We start from the raw sequence: 21849 nt of genomic DNA, 5'->3' as shown, positions 1-21849 counted from the left end.
CCTGCTGACTGCGGACTCCCTTTACATAACCCGGCTTTCCCTTTTCCTACAAGCATCAATCACAGTTTGGTATTCACGATGAGTTACTTATTGTCAACAATGTCCTTGATGTGTCCCAAACACCTCAGTAAGTGCACGTTAAATAAACAAGGACACAAGGGCTAGAAATTCTAAAGGGAAGCCTTAGGTCTGTATGCGCACTAGTGTGGCCAAGTCTGAAAGAAGCCTACGTTTTCAGCTAAACGGGGAAACTATTTTACTAGTTCTTTAAAAATTACAATAAGTTTATTCAATATAAATTAAAATCTAACAACAATCATTATTTTTTGTTGAGTGAAAAATGTCAGTTGTTGAGTATTCATCAAGAATATTGCTTTGTTTCCTGATTTTTAAGTTCCAGTGTAATATAGTAGTCTGGTTAAAGCCAGTATGCATAATCATCAGCAGTTAGGAAGAGTCTTCAGAGTACACAAAAAATCATCACTCTATTCTATATGGTTGGACTGTTGATGATGTTTATAACCAACCTGTTGTGCTAGGTTCCAAAACCTGTACACTGATGACAATCTCTAGCTTTGGGCCCGTTTTGTACTTTTTTCTTAATCATCATTGTATCTGTTCTGACTCATTCTAAACTAGAGAGAAAGTACTCTTCGTAGCCAGTATGAACGATAGTTTCATTTTCTTACTTCAAATAAACCAAGTTCCACTGTGTCGATTCTGACTCATAGTGACTTATTCCACAGTTTCTCCAGAGTGCGTTTGTTACCTGGAATTATATTATGTACTTGCTTATTCTCTCTCTAGCCTATTAGAACTAGGCTAATGGGCTATGTACTACACTGTATTGCTACGTGTCCACCAGCAAGAATGACTGGCACAAAGCAGATGCCAATGCACACGTGCTCAATGATTACATAATTATGCATAACGAGAAGAATTTAGGGGAAGAGTAAAGTAAAGAAGTCAATGTACTTTTTGGTAAATGTCACGATCCCATCCAATCCTAAGGAGCAATTCTCTGGCTCACTGTCACGGAGTTGGTTTCCACTGATAGGACAGGGTAGAACTTCCCCTTGGGGTTTCTCAGATTGTAACTCTTTATGGGATTAAAAAACTCATCTTTCTTCTGGGAGCCGCTGGTAGATTTGACCTACTGACACTGGGTTAGCAGCCCACTAAGCCTTTCTACTCTGTCACATTGCTGTGCTGCCGGATTGTGATGCTGCTCTGAGCAGGAATCAACTTGATGGCAGAGGTTTGGTTTGATTTGGGGTTTATTATTTATTGTAATTATTGTGTGAGTAAAAGTACAAACTGCCCAATCGAAGAGACGCTAGAATTATGAGTATCTGGTCTAAAGTAAAGCTTCTGAAAGTTTGCAGCACCAGCGTCCCTGCAGGGTTTGTTTTCAAGGCTCCACCAGAATGCTTTCTTTCTTTCTTTTAAAATCATTTTATTGGGGGCTCTTACAGCTCCTAGAACAAGGCACACATCAGCTGTATCAAGCACATTTATATGCATGTTGCCATCATCATTTCTAAAACCTTTTCTTTTTGTTTGAGCTCTTGGTATTAGCTCATCTTTCCCCCCTACTTCCCCCACCCTCCCACCCCCGTGAACCCTTGCTAAATGATAAATTATGATTATTTTCATATCTTACACCGACCAGTCTCCCTTCACCCACATTTCTATTGTTCTTCCCCTGAGGGGGAGGGACAAGCTATATGTTTCCCCTTTTCTCCCTTTCTCCACCCACCTTCTCCCTAAACCTTTTGGTATCAGTACTCCCATATCTCTTCCTGCAGGGGTGCATCTGTCCTGGATTCGGTGTGTTGAGTGACCTGCAAGACAGGGAAGAACTGCCCTTGTCAGTTTCCAGGACTTTATGAGGATAGAAAGCTCATTTTTCTCTGGCAGAGGGGCTCACGCCTGATGGCTTTGAACTGCTGGGCTTTGAACTGCTGACCTTGCAGTTAGCAGCCCAACACATAACCACTATGTTATTTGTTACAAATGTCTGGTCACTTAGATGTTACATTACTATAATGATTAATTCTTCATTTTTTGCCTATTATGACAAAATCAGCAAGTCCCCTGTCACATGAACTACAATTAAATAATCACTGACCCCACTTTTTAAATATAAGCTTAAAACTTAAGTATAAATATGCTTTTCCATAGGACTAAGTTGCACCAATTCCCCTGGCTCAGTGTAACCAGAGCTCAATCCATTGGGAGATGGAACTGTGCAGGGCCACCCTCTGCAGCTACGCATATGGTGCAGCTCCTGGCAGGACTGTCCTCGAATAGACTACTGTCAATGGTGGCTTGAGTTCTGTGTCATTGGAAAAATTGTTGATAGTATCAATGCAATCGCCTGATACCCCAGGGAGATGATTGAGAATGTTTCCCTTTTTTGTTTCTTTGGGTTTATGTTCTTCTGCCTTTTGTTTTGTTTTGGTCTTGGTTTTGTTTTGTTTTCCTCCATTTGTTTGCTGGCTTGTTGTTCTTGTGGGGTTTTGTCTTTGTCATAATATAACAGCCACAGTAAACCGGACTCCTGCATAAACATGTGGATAAGCAGATGGATTCTGGGTTCCCACTTAACCCTAACCCCAATCCAAGAGCAGTTAGTTCTGATAAGATGGCCCTGCTCGATACTTGCCTTCATAAAAGAAATCTCTGAAGAGTGCTATATCAAAGGGTGGTGAAGAAAGCAGATAGTGCCCGCTATCAATTCAAATAATGATAAATGCTTGATTTCAAACAAGCAGCCACCTAAGGGAGGCATCAACTAAGTCCATATCAAAGGAGCACACCAGCCTGTGTGATCCAAAGATGACAATAAGAAAATCTACATATGATGAATGGAAAAGTATCAGAGATCCAATTTTAAACACTCAACTTGTAGAGGGCTGTGGGGGACCGTGGGAGCCTAAAATCCATCTGCAGAGTATCTAGTCAGAGTAAGCCTCTGCAGGTCCCTTCTGGCCACAGGCAAGGGACTTAAACAGCTCTACTATCAGACAGATTATAGTACACTTGATGATGGTAGATCAAACATGGTAAATTATGACACTTTGTCAGATGATATCCATCTTGACTCAACCTGAATTTGATCTAGGCTCAGTACATCTTGCTTGTTCCAGAACAAAAATTTTGTCCCTGGCTTTTAAAATATTAATGGTGGTCTTTTCTTTCTTACTACTTTATTTGTATTTATATTTTTATATTAACATTATATTCTTGCTATTTTACCTTGATTTTGTTTTTATTGTTACTGCTGGGTTTCCCAGTTTGTGAAGCACAGAGTTACAGATGCAGAGAGATAATTGATGCCATGTTTTTTGTTTTTTAATCAGGGATGGGGGTGGGGGTGGGGTGAGGAGAGATAGGGAGGAGGAAGGGATTTGGAGAGCAAATAAGGAATCCAGGAGGGGGGGAGCAAACATTGGAACTGATTGTGATTATGTATATACAACTCATTTTAAAAGCAATTTAATCATGGAGGTGTATGATTTGTGAATACTATATCAAGAAAACCACACACACATAATGTTGATATAATGTGAAAAATGTAGCCAATATCATTGAACAATATGTATAGAAGTTATTTAAGAAGATCCTAATTTGCTATGTAAAATATCTCACCAAGACACAATAAAATTTATTTTAAAAAAGAAAAAGGAAAGCTTTGCTTTCCTGTACCATAAATCTCTATGGAGTCTATAATCTCCCTTTTCCTAAGGGCAGAATCAAAATTTTCTAGCTGGTCCCTAGTCACAAAAGGGTTAAAAACCACTGCATTCTTTAGACTTTAGCTGCTGGGTCAAAGCTCTGTGGTTCTTTAAGTGGAGTCTTTCGGTTTAAGTTAGCAACCTACCGTATATACTCGAATATAAGCCAACCCGAGTATAAGCAGAGGTACCTAATTGTTACCTGGGAAACCAGAAAAACTGATTGACTCGAGTATAAGCCTAGGGTGGGAAATGCAGGATGTGAATTAACACAGAGACCAGAGGGGAGAGACAGAGTGCAGCCACAGACAGACACATCCTTACCAGTTCAGCTGCTGGCGTAAGTGGATCACTACGGGTGCTTCTGTGAATTGGAGCCGTCCACGTCATAGGACGGCTCTGATTGGTTAGATGTGAGTAAACAAACATTCAAAGCCCTGCAGTGTCAGCAGGGCTTTGAATGAACAGCGGAGGAATGGCAATCATCGTGAGATGTTACACCTCACTTGGGTACCACTGACCCATGTATAAGCCGAAACCCAGTTTTTCAGCACATTTTTTGTGCTGAAACACTTGGCTTATACACGAGTATATACGGTACTCAACCACCAGCAAATACACTCTAAGCAGCTTCAAAACATTTCTCAGGTTGCTGATGCAAGAGACAGTATAGCCCTTCATTTAGAACCTCCTCCCCCACCCATACCCCTACCCCCCCAATCCTTTTCTAAGACGCTCTGCTTAGATTCCAGTAGTATTTTTTAAAATCCCCAATTTTGATCCATATCTCTTTCAAGTTACCTATCTATTATTACTGCATTTAAATCTTAAATAGGAGAAACTCACAATAATAAATTTATTAGCCATTCACATAAGCTTTCAGTTAAGTGTTCAAGGACTAGGTAATTAGGATATGCCTAACCCAAATCTGTCTGTTGTAGCGAGTAGGTGGTATACCTTGGAGAGGATGAGTTTGAAAGGGTGGGAAGCTGTTATCTAGTTGAAGGGAAGAAGTGTATTCTAAGCAGAGCCAGAAGCTGACTCACGTATATGTTAGGCAATGTGGGAAGAAGAGGCAGGCAGAACTTGGTCCAAGGTGCTTCCACTAATCTTGAAGGCAATGGGTTAAATTTTAAGGCAGGGTACAGTGTAATCTTGAAGGCAATGAACAACCACCACCACAAGAAAGATTTTTATAAAGACAGAGTGCTGTTTTACACAACCATCACTCTGGCACAGATAAGGAGTAGCTTTGGTAGGAAATAATGAGGAACTAAGAAAGACTAGTAAGGGTATGAAAGTGAAGAGACAGATTGGAGAAATATTAAAGACTAGACAGTTTTGTTAGTGAAAGTCAAGAAAGTCAAGTATGGACCATATTTCCTGCTTGTACAATTGAGTGTTGGCCTTTCTCTTTTGTTCTTTAATATGTTGGGTTCAAGGTGGCTTTGGGCCATCCAAGTGGGATGTCAAACTAATCTTGGTTAAGACTGATGCTCTGAATCTCAGGAAAAAGATCCAAGACAATAATGAAGATTTGAGGGCTATAAACAAAGATAGTTAAAGACTCAGAGTAGATGAGCTCACATAGAGAAGAGACCGATTCAGACAGCTGTCAAATTTTCTTCTTGGAGAAGTTTCATTTGATGGAGTGTAAGTCCCAAATGTATGCTTCTTGCCACTTGATTCTCATTGTCTAGTAAAGTGCTTTATTTTAAATAATTCAAAAACCATTTATGTTGTGAGCACATTTATTTCCTTAGTTTTACTAGGTTATTAAAACTACCCCCTAGACTGTTTGTTGTTCGCTACCACCGAGTCATTTCCCATCATGACCACCTACTGGGCTGCAGAGCACAAATGGTTCACAGGGTTTGCTAGGGTTGTTTTGTTTTTTTAAACTTATTATGAATTAATCCAAACCAAACCAAATATATTGTTGAGAACAAGGGGGAACAGAGGAGAAACTCGAGGCCCATCTGTAGACAAGGGAGCAATGGCCTCACAGAGGGGCCACAAGGAAGGGATGAGTCAATCAGGGTGAAGTAAAGCATTGATGAAATACATACTATTCCTCTGGTTCCTTGAGGCCACCTCATCCCCCGCTATCATGATCCCACTGTTGCTTCTCAAGTCAAACTAAACTGGAGCATGTACACAGGTATAGATAAGAGATGGGGGCTCACGACACATGGAATACAGGAACAAGATTGGCAATAGCGATACCAGAAGGGTAGTGAAAGTGGGGAGAGAGGAAAGGAGAAAGGGGGAACCAATAACAATGATTGACACATAACCATATACCCCCTTCTCCAGGGGGAAGAACAACAGAAAACATGGGGGAAGGGAGACAGTGGTCAGTGTAAAATATGAAAATAATAATTTATAATCTATCAATGGAGTATGGGGGGGAGGAGGGAGGGGAAAAAGAGTTGATTCCAAGGGCTCAATAGAAAGTAAATGTTTACAAAAGAATGAAGGCAACACATGTACAAACATGCCCGATGCAATCGATGTCTGGATTGTAACAAGAGTTGTAAGAGTCCCCAACAAGATGATCTTTTAATAATAATAATAATAATAATTAATAAAAAACCAAACTCAGTGTCATTGAGCCAATGCCAACTCACAGCAGCCTACAGGGCAGGCCAAGTGCTCCTGGGGGTTTCTGGGACGCCTTACAGCCCGGTTCATAGTTTTACACTCAGCAATCCATACATTTTCAACCAGCCATTGGAATCCCCTCAGTGCGCCTCCTCCTCTCCCAAATACTCTGGTTTCCTGTTTCCACGCCTCCTCTGTCTAACCTTCTGACCTTTGTCCTTATGTAAATATTGTCCTTTTGATCTCAAATAGCGGACTGTTCTAACTGGGAGGGAAGTTCTCTTCCTGACTTGGATGATAAAGGCCACAGTCTTAGGGGGTCCCCAGCAGTCTCTACCTGAACAGGAAGCCTGATCTCATTTAAGACTTAAAGGTGCCACTCTATTTAGAACCTTTCCAGTGCAGTCAGTATTAGCCAGGGACCATCTAGTTCTTCTGGTCTAAGGCTCTTGTTTGTCCTCTTAAAAGAAGCAAGCACTACGTCATTTATTCTGCAGTACCTCTGGGTGGGTTCAACCCGTCAACCTTGAAGTGAGTAGTTGGGCACAGTGTTTGCACCACCTCGGGAACTTTCACAAATGTCCAGGTGGCACAGTGGCTAAAGTGCTCAGCTAAGCATGCAAAGGATCAGGGTTTGAATTCGCCATTTATTCTGTGGGAGAAAGATGTAGCAGTCTGCTTCTGTAAAACATTTCAGCACTAGAAATGTTAGCGGGCAGTTCTACTCTGTCCTACAGTCTCTAAGGGTGAAATCGATGGAAATGAGTTCGGCTGGTTAGAGATCTTTAACATATTGTAACTATGGTTAATGCAGATTTAGTTGATCTCACAATAAGTGATCTTCTAAGGTTAAACATTTTTCATGCTAAATTTTAAATTGAGTATTTAACTCATGCTTATTTATTAAATGTCTTCAGCCTGATGAAGGGAAGTGGTGTTAGCATCCTGTGCAAACCTGTTTAAAGGTGTGCCTTTTATGATCCTAGCTCACATCTCCTTACCAGGAGCCTGGAACATGGCGGCCCGACCACCTCTGTCTCTCCTTCCTTCTAACTGGCTGGCCTTGTTTTCTTTCCTCCACATAAACATCAAGGCCATCAGGCTCACCCTTTGCCCTTTCTTGCCACATCCTCTGAGTAGCCAGGCAGTGTCAGCTCTAGAATTAGCTACAAGAGAAGCCAGGCAGAGAAGCAACTCATCTGATGTGAGGAACAGGGGTAGGGAGTGGAAATGTATTTGTACCGTAAACAAGATGGAAGAACTACCAGTTATTCATATCAAAGAAAGAATGATCACTAAAGACTCGTGCCTCCCTCTGCACTTCAACTGTAGTCAGACTCACAGGCTGCCCCGTCTGAGAAGGCTTACAGCCTGGGCCTCTAGTACTTGAGAAGACGCTGTCTTTCTGTCACTAGCATTCCATTCTGCTCTCGTAGCCTGAGACACATCAGTGAGGAAGCACTTCCCTATTATCACTGCACCTACCACCATCTGTATTCATTTTAGAAGTTTCTTGTTTATTCTTCCTCCCCTTGATCATACATACACTCTAGACGGGCAACTTCCATGACTGGCTTTGTTCACCAATAATAAAGCTTCAGTTACAGATTTCAAACTTGAAGAATAAGAACAAGGTCTTTGAACTTTGCTAGGCATTTTCAAATAAGATCTGATTTACCCATTCCTTAGCTTATATAAAATTTAGTCTTTATAGTTATTTTAATAAGATACTCTTTTTGTAGCTGAAAATTAAGATAAAAAATTACATGGGTGTCACAACAGCCAGTATGTCCCTTAAAGGCAATGATGTACTTCGGCCATGTTGTCAGAAGACAGCAGTCCTTGGAGAAGGAGACCATACTTGGTAAAGTAGAAGAGCAACAATAAGGGGAAGGTCCTCCAAAGGATGAATTGACCCACTGGGTGCTACAATGTGCTCACACATAGGAACAATTGTGAGGGTGGCAATGGAACCAGGCAGTGTTTCATTCTGTTGTGCATGGGGTCACTGTGAGTCAGAACCCACTCGAGGGCACCTAGCAACAACAACAAAATCACAACACTGCTTAACATTTCTCACTGTCCTCCCTCCCCATCTGACCACTTTCCTTGAGCTTATCCTCAGTCAAAATCCCAGCACCCTGTATACATGAGATTATCTAACAGGAGAGTCAAAACCAAAGATACCATCATACACCAAAGACCTAACCAGTGGCTGAAGAACACTGCTCTCTGACTGCAGGGGCAGTGAATTATTTAATGTGGCTCTTAAAGTCCAAGGCTCTAACTCCCAGCAAACAATCTTTCCTTCTTGGGTCTGATAAGAAGGTCAGGGAAGATACTGATAGTATTCACCTGGGTAATGGTGACCAAGAACCAGGAGTGGAGTTCAGCCTCTGGACTTGAAATCCCTGTGCAGTGAACCTCCTGGATGCAGATGAGAGCTCCACTCTCAGAAGAGCAGTTGCAGAAACAGGAGTGGTGGACTTCCCACCCAACCCACAGAGCAAGTTGAGTGCTTTGGTAGAGGAGGCTGACTTGCAGAGTGGTGTGCCTCAGGGCGCTTAACTGGGGAATTTGGACTTGCTGGGCTTGAGCTGCCTGCCTTCAGGCTGAGGTTTACAGCAGAGTGGCATGCCCCTATGGGCACTTACTAGCAGACCTGAAACCTTGTAACAGGGCCTAGTAACAACAACTCAACCCTGAGCAGTCTCACGGGCTTCACAATTTGTTAAATTCCTTAATTAACCCTTTAATCTACATTTTTCTCTGTGAGTTTCTGGGTAGGTATTGCAATGAATAATAGAACCCAAAGAGGTAAAAGAGAGAGCATTAAGATAGCACACTCGTACTATTTGTTTTATCAATACAAATTCTGGGATACATTTGCAAATGGAATAAGTATTGCCTAAAGCTCAATATAAATGCAAACAAAAATCCAGGGACATTACTTTTAAGCCAGGTGGCATGGAATCAATTTCAAGCACGCTCTAGCACCTTTGGTCTCCTCAGACTTTAGGCTGAGGCCTCAACTCCGTCATTTACAATTACTGCTCTGTTTGCTGTGGATGTGATAATGCAACATTTGTGATTTACCACTGCCTTTTAACCACACTTCTGGCATGTTCATTCCTCTCTCAGCAAAGGGGCCTGATGGCTGCCAAGGGTTTTTCAGGCCGCACTGACTCAGTTGCACTGTCATTTACCCCTGAAGACTTTAAATTGCTGTCACATATACACATCTAACCCTTGCTTAAACTGATCATTTATGCTTCTAGGCCTCTCAGTCTTTTTTCCCCAAATGATATTTAAATGGAATTGTTTAACTCCCTAAGGAAGAACTTTACAGACATAACATTTGTAATGTATACAAGGATTTGTGCTTTCTTCTCATCTTTCAAACAGAGTTGGCAGCTTCTGTTGGAGAGAGCCAAATGTGAAAACATATTACACAAATATTAGACATAAAACAAAACCATCTGTGTACCATGTCCAGGTACCATACTTAGTGCGGTGGGAAGCAAGGTGTCCACTCCAACAGAGTTGTCTCGTCCTCCAAAGTGCATTCTCAGTCCGACTACTTTGTACCACCTTCTACTCACATCATCTAGCCTGCAGGGAGGAGAGCCTTTTCATTGGCTGCTGCTCCTTACACTTGAAAAACATATTCTGACCTCAGATCCTCTGTCTACCTGCTGTGTCCTCAGCTTAGAGTACTCTTCTCCGTCTATTCATAGGGCTCAATCCTGTCTGGTTTGTGTCCAAATGCTTTCATATCAAACAGGCTGGTCCTGTCCACTCTATGTAAAACATCCCCTTCTCCTACATAGAATTCTTCTTTGCTTCTCTTTGTAGCCTTATAACTACCGAACATGACTCCTATTTACATATTATTAGTTTCTCCTAGTAGAATGTAAACTTCTGAGAACAGAGAATTTGGGCTATTTGGTTCACTACGGTAGCCTCTGAGTCTAGAATGGTGCCTGGCATACAGTAGACATTGAAAAACTATCTCTCAAATGATAATTAACTGTAATGATCCAAGTTAAATAATGATAGAAGGCAACAGAAAATTAGTGACACAGGTTCATAATTACTTGCTAATTAAATAGTATGAGTCAGTAATATAGGCAGTCCCTGGGTTATGCATAAGACCCATTCCTAAGTCTGTCTTTAAGCTGAATTGTAGTTAAGTCAGAACAGATACGTCTGGTTCTCATTGAATGCTAGCCAAATGCTTGTCTGAGTACATAGCAGTGGTTCGCAACCTTCCTGATGCCGTGACCCTTTCATACAGTTCCTCATGTTGTGGTGACCCCCAACCATAACATTATTTTTGTTGCTACTTCATAACTGTAATTTTGCTACTGTTATGAATCAGGTGACCCCTATAAAAGGGTCGTTCAGTCCCCAAAGGGATGGCGACCCACAAGTTGAGAACTGCTAGTCAATAGTAGTTTGTTTTAGAACATAGTTTACCTTCCTATGCATATAAAACTCTTAAGAGGGATTTTTGGATATACTAAAACATATAAAACCAAATAATGCAGTACATGATAATAATAATACGGGACAATAAGTCCCCAAGTTAAGAACATCCAACTTAGAGGCTTACATTCAATCACGATCACTCTCCCAAGCTTGGATGCACCACCAGCCCTTGCACTGGATTTACAATTTGGAGGCATGGTCACGGGGGTAAGAGGGAAATTTCAGCCAAATTCAGAGTTACATACTCAACACAGCATTCCTGGGAACAGGATCTGTCCTTGAGCCTACAACCCACAAAGGTGCGCAATGTTTTCATGAGCACCACAAAGCAGTGCTGGTGTTTGTTATTGTGATATCTGGCAAGGTTGACTCTCCGTCTTCATGCACTCAACCAAGAATGACGAATCCAAAATATCTGGTGAAACAAGTGGTCAAACAATCCCCCGAAGGCTAAAAGGTAATGTAAACTGCTGTTTGCAAAGCATTTGCATTGCATTAATTACTGTTAAGTAACCTAGAGATGATTTAAAGTATAAGTGAGGACAGACACGGATTAAATGCAAACATTATACCATTTTATATTCGGGACTTGGGCATGGAAGGGTGGCTGTCCAGAAGCCAATGCCCAGAATATGAGGGAGGGCTGTATTTAATTAAAAATGTAATACAGAAGGCTTTATGGCGATCCATTCTTAAGTAAGAGTTGTCCATAAATTTTTGCTTTGGGATTTGAAAGTCACACACAGAAGTATGCATTAGCCCACTTGGGGTGCTTTTACTAATCACACGTGGCTAGCCCTTGCCACAAGACTCACCAAATCTCCCCAGGCAAGGTCCTAACCACCTGTGTTTTTAAACGGCTTTCCAGATGATTCTATTTTGCACTCTTATTAAAATCATTAGAATAGTTGTGTATCAGTTCAACAGAGGGAGAAAAGTTGAAAGACTTATCCAAAACACAAAAGGCACCATGTTGTATGAGAAAAGCGTGGACTTTAAATACCGCTCCAACACTCATGTGCTTGGAGACTCAGGAGAACTTAGCCTCTCCGTTCCTAAACCTATAAAACTGGAACTAATCTACCTTTTCTCCCACCTCCACACCAAATGATGCCGAGTAGCGTAAAACCAAAATGAGAAGTATAGAAAGCATCTATCTATTTGGTGCATTGAACTAGGACTTAGGGAATCAACTTCCAGTGAAATAGGAAAAAAAATAGTAGAAAACAAAAAGGATGCATAATCTTGGCATAATTGGCTATTAAAAGTGTCTCTTTTTCTTCTGAGTAGTATAGAATTATGCAGTATAGAGTTGCTCCATGAGGCTGTGATCTTTAGCAAGTAGCATGCAAATCTGTCCCCCAAAGTGCTGCTAAAACTGAGCCAAACTCAGTGCCATCGAGTCGATTCTGACTCAGGGAGACTCTGTAGGACAGGGTAAAACCTCTCCTGGGGTGTCTCCGGGCTGTAACTTTATGCAGCAATGGAAAGTCTCATCTTTCTCCCAAGGAGCAGCTGGTGGTTTCCAGCTGAATGCATGATCACTATGCTCCCAGGGCTGGGCCAGTAGTGGAGCGCTTAACTACTGGAGCAATCCAGGGCCTCCATAACTCTGGGGTGGGGCTGGACAATTCGCATTCCAAAGTTCCCAGGGGACGCTGATGCTTCTGGCCTAGAAACCACACTTGAAGAGTCACCGAGTTAAAGTATGCACCTCATAACAAAACCTCGGGCAAGTGAAGTCCTTCAACATCATTTGTAAAATCAAAGCCCTCGCATTGTTCGCTTTGGAAACACCTTACCTAGTAACATGCATTTAGATTTTCAGAACCTATTGCGAGTCAGAAGAAAAACTAATGTTTATAACAACAAAATTTTATGCCACCGGTAACCCAAAGACAAACTCGAAAGTCAGTTCTTCAGAGAAGAATAATCCTCAGACTACCAATTATTTTACAAGTTAAAATATAAGCAGAAACAAAATGCAGCCAGTTTTAAAAGAGCGAGTACAGATGTGTTGGTTCACCGGTCTCATCAAAGAATACTCACAGGTGTGGAGGCATTCCGTCACTGTCGTTGGCTTAATCAGATAGCCCTTACAAAGGTAGCAGGTGATGTAAGGGTTGAAGTCTTTCACCAAGTGCTTCCTCTGGGTAGCCATTCGTGGTTAGCTGGGACTGGCTTGAGGAGTGCGAGCGAGCAAGGGTATGAAGTGGATCAACGTCCACTTTCAGCAGCTGACTGTCGCTTCCGATCGGATGTCCTGAGGCATGTGCATTCACATCCAGCTTTATCACGAGGTCGCTGAGCATCACTCCTTCTGGTGGTTTTGCTTCCCCATATCTGTTTTTAACAATAATTTTAAAAAGAGAGAAAGGTGTCAAATTACTTATACTCTATTAATAGAATTATAAGAACAGCAACTGTTGTGTTCCAAATTAGGGAAACGGGAATGTGTGTTTCCTTCACTGTAACATCCATTTCTAAAGCTGCTGTAACTTAATTCTGAATAATGACAAAGTCATCCATCCCTGGAAACTCAACTATCACATCTATGCAAATGATGCTCAAAGTGAGTAAGTCAATTTTTGATATCTCTACCTCTCTGGTAACGGACTTCAACTATCTGCTTGACTGCTCTATCAGGAGTTCCTGCCAATACAAGTTAAAAGATGCAAAACTGAAGTAATATTTTCTTCTCTCCGAAAATGATCTCCACTTTCAGCTTGTAACCCACATCCAGTCAGGAGTCAAATCAAGTTGATGACTTCTCTATTCCATCCAAGACAACTGTACTTGGCTATTACCCTGCATCTGCAATCCACTGTACATTCCGCTACCAGTTTCGTCTTGTTCAATCACATTTGAGTCCTCTGCACAAACAATGTCAGTGTCTTCTCTTTATGAACAAATAACCCAAACTAAACCCAATACCGGTGCTGTTGAGCTGATTCTGGCTCACGGAGACCCCATGTGTTTCAGAGTAGAACTATGCTTCTCAGGGCTGTGACCTTTCAGGAGGCAATCACCAGACAGACCTGTCCGCGGAGGTGAATTGCATCTACCCACCTTTCCACTAGCAGCTCAGCACTTATCCACGGACTCGTTGTGAACAGAAATGGAAAAACCAAACTCACTGCCATGGAGTTCATTCTGACTCAGAGTGACCCTGTAGGACAGAGTAGAACTGCTCCTGTGGGTTTCTGAGACTGGAACTTCTTTATGGGAGTAGAAAGACATCTTTCTTGCAAGGAGTTGGTGGTGGTTTTGAACTGCTGACCTTGTGGGTAGCAGCCCAATACATAACCACTGTGCCACCAGGGCTCCTAATTTGCTTAGCTTGTTACAAAAAAACCTCCACAAGTTGTTCTAACATTCCTATATCTTTGGACATCCTTTTTCAGGCAAACTGAAGTGATCCTTCCTTCCCCAGGCTGAATGGGCCTCTCCCTCCCTGGATTCTCCCTGTCTGGACTCTACCTATCCTTCAAGGCCCATTTCCAATATTATCCTCACTTGTAATCTCTCCCTTGACGGTAGCCCTTACTCCTTTCCTATCGAATAGCCCTTTTATTTTGCTTCTATAGTTACACTAATGCTTCTACCTTAATAGTCCCCAAGAGCTTTGAAGAAACTACTCACATTAGTAGATCTGAAACCTAGGTGCTGTTACTTCTCAATCTGGGCATTTTAAACCAAGATAGGGAATGAGCTCCACCCTTCTAGAGAGGCGAGGAGGGCATTCACATGAAGCTGCTATGGTGGCCCTGTCTTTTGGGACTCCCACTATGCAGGGTACAACTGCTCTCTAGGGTTCCCAAGGCACAGCGCCAGGCCTATGGTCTGAGGGATCACCAGGTAAGTACCAACTGCCAAAGCAGCCTAGACTATAATCACTCGTGCTACCCAGAAACGTCTACACGGAAAGCTAGCACACAGCACAAACGGAATACGGGTCATAGCTTTTTTTGTTCCTGGAAACTTTGATAGGTGGCCTGTATATCAGGTGGGAGGGAGAGGGGGAATGGAACAGCTTGCTACAAGGGCTATGCACTCTGAACATAGACAACGCGAAATGTGTTGATCTTCCTAAATTCATTCTCTAAATGGAAACTTTTCTCCTCATTCAGCTGCTGACTTCAGAGGGAAGGAGAAAGTACTGATATGGGTTTAAAAGAACAACAACAAAAGCTACATGCCAGTCAATGCGTCACTTCTGGGAATGTGCATGGGATTGGTTCTTCCTGTAATCTTCCCATCAGTTTGGGAAAATGTGTGGAGGCTGACAGCGCAGATGATTATGGGGTCTAGGCTCTGGTCCCTGCCTGGCCCCTTATGACTTCGGCAAGGCATTTAAGTTAACCTCCGTGTCTGGGCCTTCGCGGACTCCTCCGTACAATGGGATTACCTGCTCTACACCTTCCCTACCGGTTTGCCAAGGAGCTTCAAAGTACCACAAAGTTCCCAGAACGAGGAAATAACTCAGGCCCAACATGGGGAGGTATGGCGATCCTAAGTCAGAGAGCCCGGTTACCAACAGTTAGAGGAAGCCCGACTAGCAGAGGCAGGGACGCGGCGGGAGGAAGTTTTCCGCGTCCTGCAGCGGACTCCAGCCTCACGGTGAGCCCTCCCAGCGCGTCCGCCCCGGCAGCGCCGGCAGGTGCGAGGGCCCGGCTCTGCGGACGGTGCAGCTGCGCGGCCAGGATGCACCGCCTCTCCCGGCCGGGCGCGGGCACCGGCCCCTCTCCGCCCCAGGGGAGCGCGCCGCGGCGAGCCCCCGGCCTGCCCGCTCGGCTCGTCCGGGTGGGACGGGCCCCAGCAGGTGTCTGGAGGTCGGCGGGGCGGGCCCCAGCAGGTGTCTGCTCCCGCTCCGAGAGCAAACTTGAGCGGGGCGCGCCCTGGCCGCCGGCGTGCGGGCCCCTCGGCGCCACTCCAGGCCCGCCCGGTACCTACCCCGCGGCCGCCACCGCCGGTCCTCTCCCGCCAGCGCGCCGGCCCGCTGGGAAGGAAAGTGAAAGAGAAACAGCGCCCGCCGAGGCCTGGCCGGTGCCCGCGCCCAGTCGGACCTCCCCCTGCAGGCGGGAGCACGCCGGCTCCGCGGGGCCACTGGGCTGGGGCCGATAGGGCGCCGCGGGCCTCGGGGCCCAGGGCCGGTGCCGCCTCCAAGGGCAACTCCACCCACTTCTAACCGCCGGGCCGCCACTGCCCGCCGGCCCCGCCCCGGCCCCGCCCGCCGCCACGCCCCCGGCCCGCGCCCCTCGCAGGTGCGGAGGCCCCAATTGGCAGTCCAGCTACCAGGGCTCCTCTGGCCACGTAGCCTTAATCATCATTTATTTTAGTTCTTCTTGCCCTTACCACTATCCCCCTTTTGGTTGTTTTTGTCATGACAATGCCTGAGTTTTGTTGTTGTTGTTGTTCCCTGGCAGGGGGTGGGGAGGAGGTGGTGGTGCTTAATCAACAATCAATGTTAGACCTTGTGGAATTGTCTACTCTGCTGGGTTTTCTCCCACGCCAGTCTCACCTAGTCCACAACTGGAAAAAGACATCCCTTGATTTTGCATCTTATTTAAAACTCACTAACGAACATGATCTTTGGCGACTGTAAGCAAGCAGGATATTTAGGGGCTTGGGGGAAGGAGTTGTTAGTGGAAAGATAAAGAATTGACTATGATTAGAAAAAAACGTAAGTAAACAACCTAATATTCTATTGGGGGCACTTTGATAGCTGCAAGGGACCATTCATGATAAAAACAACCATGACCAACAAAAACATTCATTCAAAAGTACACATTCAAGGACTCCTCAAAGACATGCCTTCTAGCTACTACATTCCCAAATCTCCAAACTGTCCATTACAACCCACATCTAGCTCATTTGTACTTGGACTTTCAGTTGCTAGAAAATTACAATTCGATAATCCTAAAGTAGCAAGCATAGGGTGAAAAGGAAATTAGCAAAGGAAGATTTTCAACCTTATACAATGTATCAAAAAGGGAAAAGGTGTTACAATTACATTATCTTTGCTTTGGTAGCTGTGAGAGCAGAGATGGTTACAGGGGTGACAGTATGGGGGAGGGGGCTGTTGCCAGATGCTGCTTTATCTCCCCCTGGCAGGAGTCACCTTCTTGACTAGAGAGATAGATGGTAGTGGAAATGGCTCTAAAGGCAGACCCATGAAACCAATAACCGCCAGCCTAGCTGCAGCACATGACCTCAAAGATCCATTCCAACCTTAAAATGCACCAAGAAGTCAGCTTTTTATCATGTCTATTTTAGAATAAAACTTATGTAGAGCACACATAACATAAAAGTAAAAAAAATGCCTTTGTTAGTATCACAGCAGAAGCAATGCTTTTTCTGAAAGGGCTTTCAAAGACCACACTTTCCTAATGCTAATAAAAACCAGTTTACAGAAATATACATGTCAGATGCCAAGTTGAGCTCAACTTCCATAAGTCACCGAGCTCGCAAAGCTTTGCAGGAACAACATGGTAGGTCAACTGATGCTATAGCTGAAGGACCACTCTTTCTATTGTTCATCTCGGAGACTAAACAGATCAATATGTGAAAACTCACACCCTTTCTAGTGTATTTAAGTTATATAATAGAAAACATTACTGTGTATGTGGTTAACATATACAACAGGAACTGGTATTTTCCCCATCTTGCATCTGCACATTTCAAATACTTTTAAAGAATCATACTCAAGTCTAGGGACTTAAATTTGATCATGGGGATTCAAGTGGGTTCATAACAACCCCATAGGACAGAGTAGAACTGCTCTGTAGGGTTTCCTTTATAGAAGTTTACAGCCTCATATTTCTCCTGAGAAGCCGCTGATGACGCTGGTCCATAGCCTTGCAGTTAGCTGTCCAATGTTTAAGGCACACTTGAGCCATTTGGGCTCCTGTGACCAACAGTAGGTAGCTTAACTAGCATTCCCAGGAAAAATGAGCATTGAAGGGTGGATTTGCGGAGACTGCACTGACAATGGTGGGCATGAACATTTAACTGAGAGATACTTGAAGGTCAAAGTGAAGGCAGAGTTCTCCTAACAGGAGCGAAATTACAAATGGTGGACTTCAAGGAGAAACAATTACCACCTTTGTAAGAAAACCTGTGCTTGGCAGTCCTCGGCTTTGTGGACAGCTTGCTGTGCTTTCTCCTTTCCCCTCTTGAGCAGCCACCCCAACTACCTCTTCCACACCAAGTCTGAGGGGAATTCACATATCCAAAAGAGTAAAGCAGAAGAGATAACATACTCAAACATTTGTCTGGTAAAAACAAAGCAAAAAGAAATGGCAAAAGGGAATGCCACCAAGGAGTGGGTTTCAGTGATGTGCACATTCTGTCTTTAAACACAGGACTTTCAGCTGCTGTGTCTTCTCCTCCTTCCTCGGGGCTGTGTTCCAGTGAGCTCTGCTTTTAGTCCCTTGGTTCTGCTAGTGAGGCTAAGGACAAACCCCACACGCTTCAATATGGAGGACAGTGCAGGCTATGATGACACATCTCAAGTACCAGAAGAACCCGCAAATTAAAAACAAACAAAGGCCTGCAAACCAGCGGGCATATTTGCTGTTGCGTGTCCTCGCGCTGATTCTCACACAGACTGGACCTATAGCACCGTCTCTAGTGTATGCTCGCCTCACCGAGTTTCCTGTGCAGCCATCATTTTGGGAGCAGGCTGCCAGACCTTCTCTCCTGCAAGAGCCACTGGTGGGTTGCACTGCCAAGTTTTTGGTTAGCAGCCCAGTAAGTGCTGTACTCATTGTGCCACCGGAGCTGGGGAAAATAAATAGTAAGAAATAAGACTCACTCCAAAATCAATAACGTATTTCTGATTGCTCATTTTACAGATTAGAAACCAAGCTCCAGAGAAGTGGTAAATGCATAACCACAGAGCTGGTTTTGGTGTAGCCAGGATCAAAACCAATGTGCCAATTCCATCTTATTTTTATCTCCTAAGGACACTTTGCAAGTCCAAGAATTTAAGGGAAGTTGTAAGACAAAATAGAGGAGCCCTGGTGCAATAGTGGTCAGCAGTTTAAAACCATAACCCGGTTTCTCCTCACATGAACCCACTAGGGCAGTGCTACTGTGTCCTATAGGGTCACTATGAGTTGGCATCAACTTAATGGCTTTGAATACACACCTGTGTGTATGTATGAACTTGATGACAGTGAGCTTATTTTTGTTGTTGGGGTTTTCTGTTTTTTGTTGTGGTGATGGTTTTTTGGTAAGAGATTGAGTTTTTACAAAGGAAGAAATGAAAAGAAGGATAAAGAGGCCAGTGTACAGACAGCATTTAGGAACACACAACCCCAAAGAGATGACTCATTTCATTTGATGATTGATGCACATTCTTCCAGTGAATCATCACGGATGCTGATAAACTTTCAGCTGCTTGAATATCCAATGGCATAGTCAATATTCTTTGCCAACACCCTAATTCAAAAGCATCTATTCTCATTTGATCTTCCTTATTCACTGCCCAGTCTTCGACTGCATATGAGGTGACTGGGTCAGGTGCACCTCAGTGACATGTTTGCTCTTTAACACTTCAGAGGTCTTTTACCACAGAGTTCCCCAATGTAATGCAGAATTTGATTTCCTGACTGCTGCTTCCACGGGTGTTGATTGTGGATCCAAGTAAAATTAAATCCTTGACAAGTTCATTTTTTGCACTTCCAGCAGAGTAGATGGTAAACAGGGATCTGGGGTGGTCTTCTTGTTTGGCTTTATCCTCAGAACAAGTTTTTTGTTTTGTTTTGAAAACAGGGAGCGGCATGATGAGATTTGTAGCTTATGAAGAGTCCTCTGGCTGTACTGTGGAGAATGGGTTGGCCTGAGAGCTGTAGGCAGACTCCGTAAGAGATCATTGGCGTAGTTGAAGATATAGATCACTGTTTCCCAAAGTGGGCCATACAGCTTCTCTATGGACACTGGAATGATCCATGGGGCTTCAAAAGCAGATACCCACACTTTATCCTGGATTACAGACTACACTACAAAGGTTTTTCATTGCTAATCAGGTGCTGCTGTTTTTTGTTTGTTTTCTTGTTCCCTTCTGAAAAGGGAAAGTGAGCCAGATAATTTGGGGAACCTATGGTACAGGTGACAGTGATCTGAATGAGGATATGTTGATTGGAGGAATTCAAGAGACATTTAGCAGAGATTTCTTGAGAATGATTGGATTTGTTGGAGGAGTATGCAGTAAGAAAAAGAAATTGGTCCGTGTACTGGGAAATTCTTCAGTTCTTTGGTCCTGTCCCAGTCTTCAATCCACTGATTTGGGGCGGTCACAGAGTTTGAATTGTAATTATGCAGCCATGAATTAAATTCATTTGTCTTTGTGGGACACCTATGTTATGTTAACTTTTAACATCTTCTAAAATCTCCATAGGAAAGTTTTTAGAATATAGAGGATAGTTTTTTTTATGTTAAAGACATTCTGTATGTTAAAGATTGAAGAGCATTCTTAGGTATGTAAAATAGTCTGAAATAATAAAAAAGTCAACTTATTTACTAGTATTATAAAATAGAAAGATAATAATGCTATTTTTAAAATAGCTGTTCCATTTTTGAAATGAGTTAATTGGTTATGCAAAGAAGGACTGTGGGCTTTTCAATGTGCAACCAGTCCTTCTTAGGTAGAGGTAAACTATATAGAGCGCTAAGAATGAACAGTGCTGTAGAGTAAACATCTGCTTGGAAGAAGTATTGTCAGAATGCTCCTTAGAAGTGAGGATGGCAAGGGTTCATCTCATGTACTCTGGACCTGTCATCAGAAGGGGCCAGTCTGTAGAAAATGATGTCATACTTGGTAAAGTAGAAGGTTAGTGGGGGGGAAAGGAAGGGCCTAGATGAGATAGACTGGCCCAGTGGCTGCAACAATGGGCTCAAACTCAGAAGTGAGTGTGAGGATGGCATCGCATGGGCTGGGCAGTGTTCCATTCTGTTGTGTGTATGGTCAATTATGAGTTGGAACCAACTAGATGGTATCTAAAAAATGCATCAACAGATCCCTCTGTCCCTTCTCCAGACCCTTCCTGTGAACTCTATGTCCCAACCATAGTAAACCTCTTTACTGTCCAGAAAAAGACATTTTCCACCATATGAATTGCTTGTCCTAGCATCCTGCATCCTTCCCACTTCAGCTAAATCTTACTTAACCCCCTACTTATCCTTTAAGTTTCAGCTAGAGCCCAGGGGTCATTTTCCAAGACACCTCAAAGCTACTGAGAAGCCTCTTCTACTTAAATACACCAAATACATACATAGTATCTCACACCTAATCTCTCAAATCACATATCACACTATCTTGGATTGTTTGGTTTACTTCTCTGAACCTCTCACTAACGTGTAAGCCCAGAGGACCCATGGCTGTGCATCGTCAGCAGAGTGGAGGGTCAGTGGGGAAGAAATGTTATCTGGTTTCTGGAGGGAAAAAAAATTGGAGAGCTGAATCACTGCACACACTCGATGAGGGATCTTGTCTATTCTGTCTTAGCTTTTATCTTGGAGGGATCTTTATAAAGGATATGTTAAGGAATAATCTGTGCTCTTCAAGATTATTAATTATAATCACAGCAGGAAATAAAAAGACTTGCCCACATGAAACAAATGAAGCATTATACCAAATTTATTAATAAAGTATTTAATAGAATACAGTCAAGTGACAAACTCCAGTTGAAAGAAGGAGCACACTGGGTGGTCAAGGAATTAGTCCTGCTTGCTTAGGAATATACTCTTTCAATAATGGGGAAAACATAGCAAAACCTCAAAAATGATAAATATGAAAGATAAATGGGAACATTGTTGGGGCTGGGGGGTAAGGAGGATAAATGAAGTAAACATATTAGAAGTAATTACAGAAAAATAGCATTAGGCAGGGGACAAGATTAGTCTGAGAAATATTTTGCTATTAGCTAAATAATGTTTTTAAAGATCATTTTATTGGGGACTCTTACAACTCTTGTTACAATCCATACATCACTTGCATTAGGCGAATTTG

At 43.1% G+C, this 21849-nt stretch overlaps 1 protein-coding gene across 3 annotated transcripts in view; it reads right to left on the bottom strand.

The window, feature by feature from the left end:
- The window catches only part of PCGF5 (polycomb group ring finger 5), a 170115-nt gene that overhangs the window by 51125 nt on the left and 97141 nt on the right, over positions 1 to 21849 (bottom strand). For 2 of the 3 annotated variants that reach the window (XM_075534581.1, XM_075534583.1), the window contains exon 2: positions 12885 to 13178. In XM_075534581.1, coding sequence (XP_075390696.1) covers positions 12885 to 12996 — 112 coding nt within the window. In that variant the 5' untranslated portion in view covers positions 12997 to 13178. Of the gene's footprint in view, positions 1 to 12884; positions 13179 to 15788; positions 15938 to 21849 lie in introns of those variants that run through there. The other variant, XM_075534582.1, reaches the window with a different exon arrangement.

Source organism: Tenrec ecaudatus, chromosome 16, assembly GCF_050624435.1.
Source record: "Tenrec ecaudatus isolate mTenEca1 chromosome 16, mTenEca1.hap1, whole genome shotgun sequence".
Classification (NCBI taxonomy): domain Eukaryota; kingdom Metazoa; phylum Chordata; class Mammalia; order Afrosoricida; family Tenrecidae; genus Tenrec; species Tenrec ecaudatus.
Note: the sequence above shows the minus strand (reverse complement) of the source record. Positions and strands in the feature narration are given on the sequence as shown.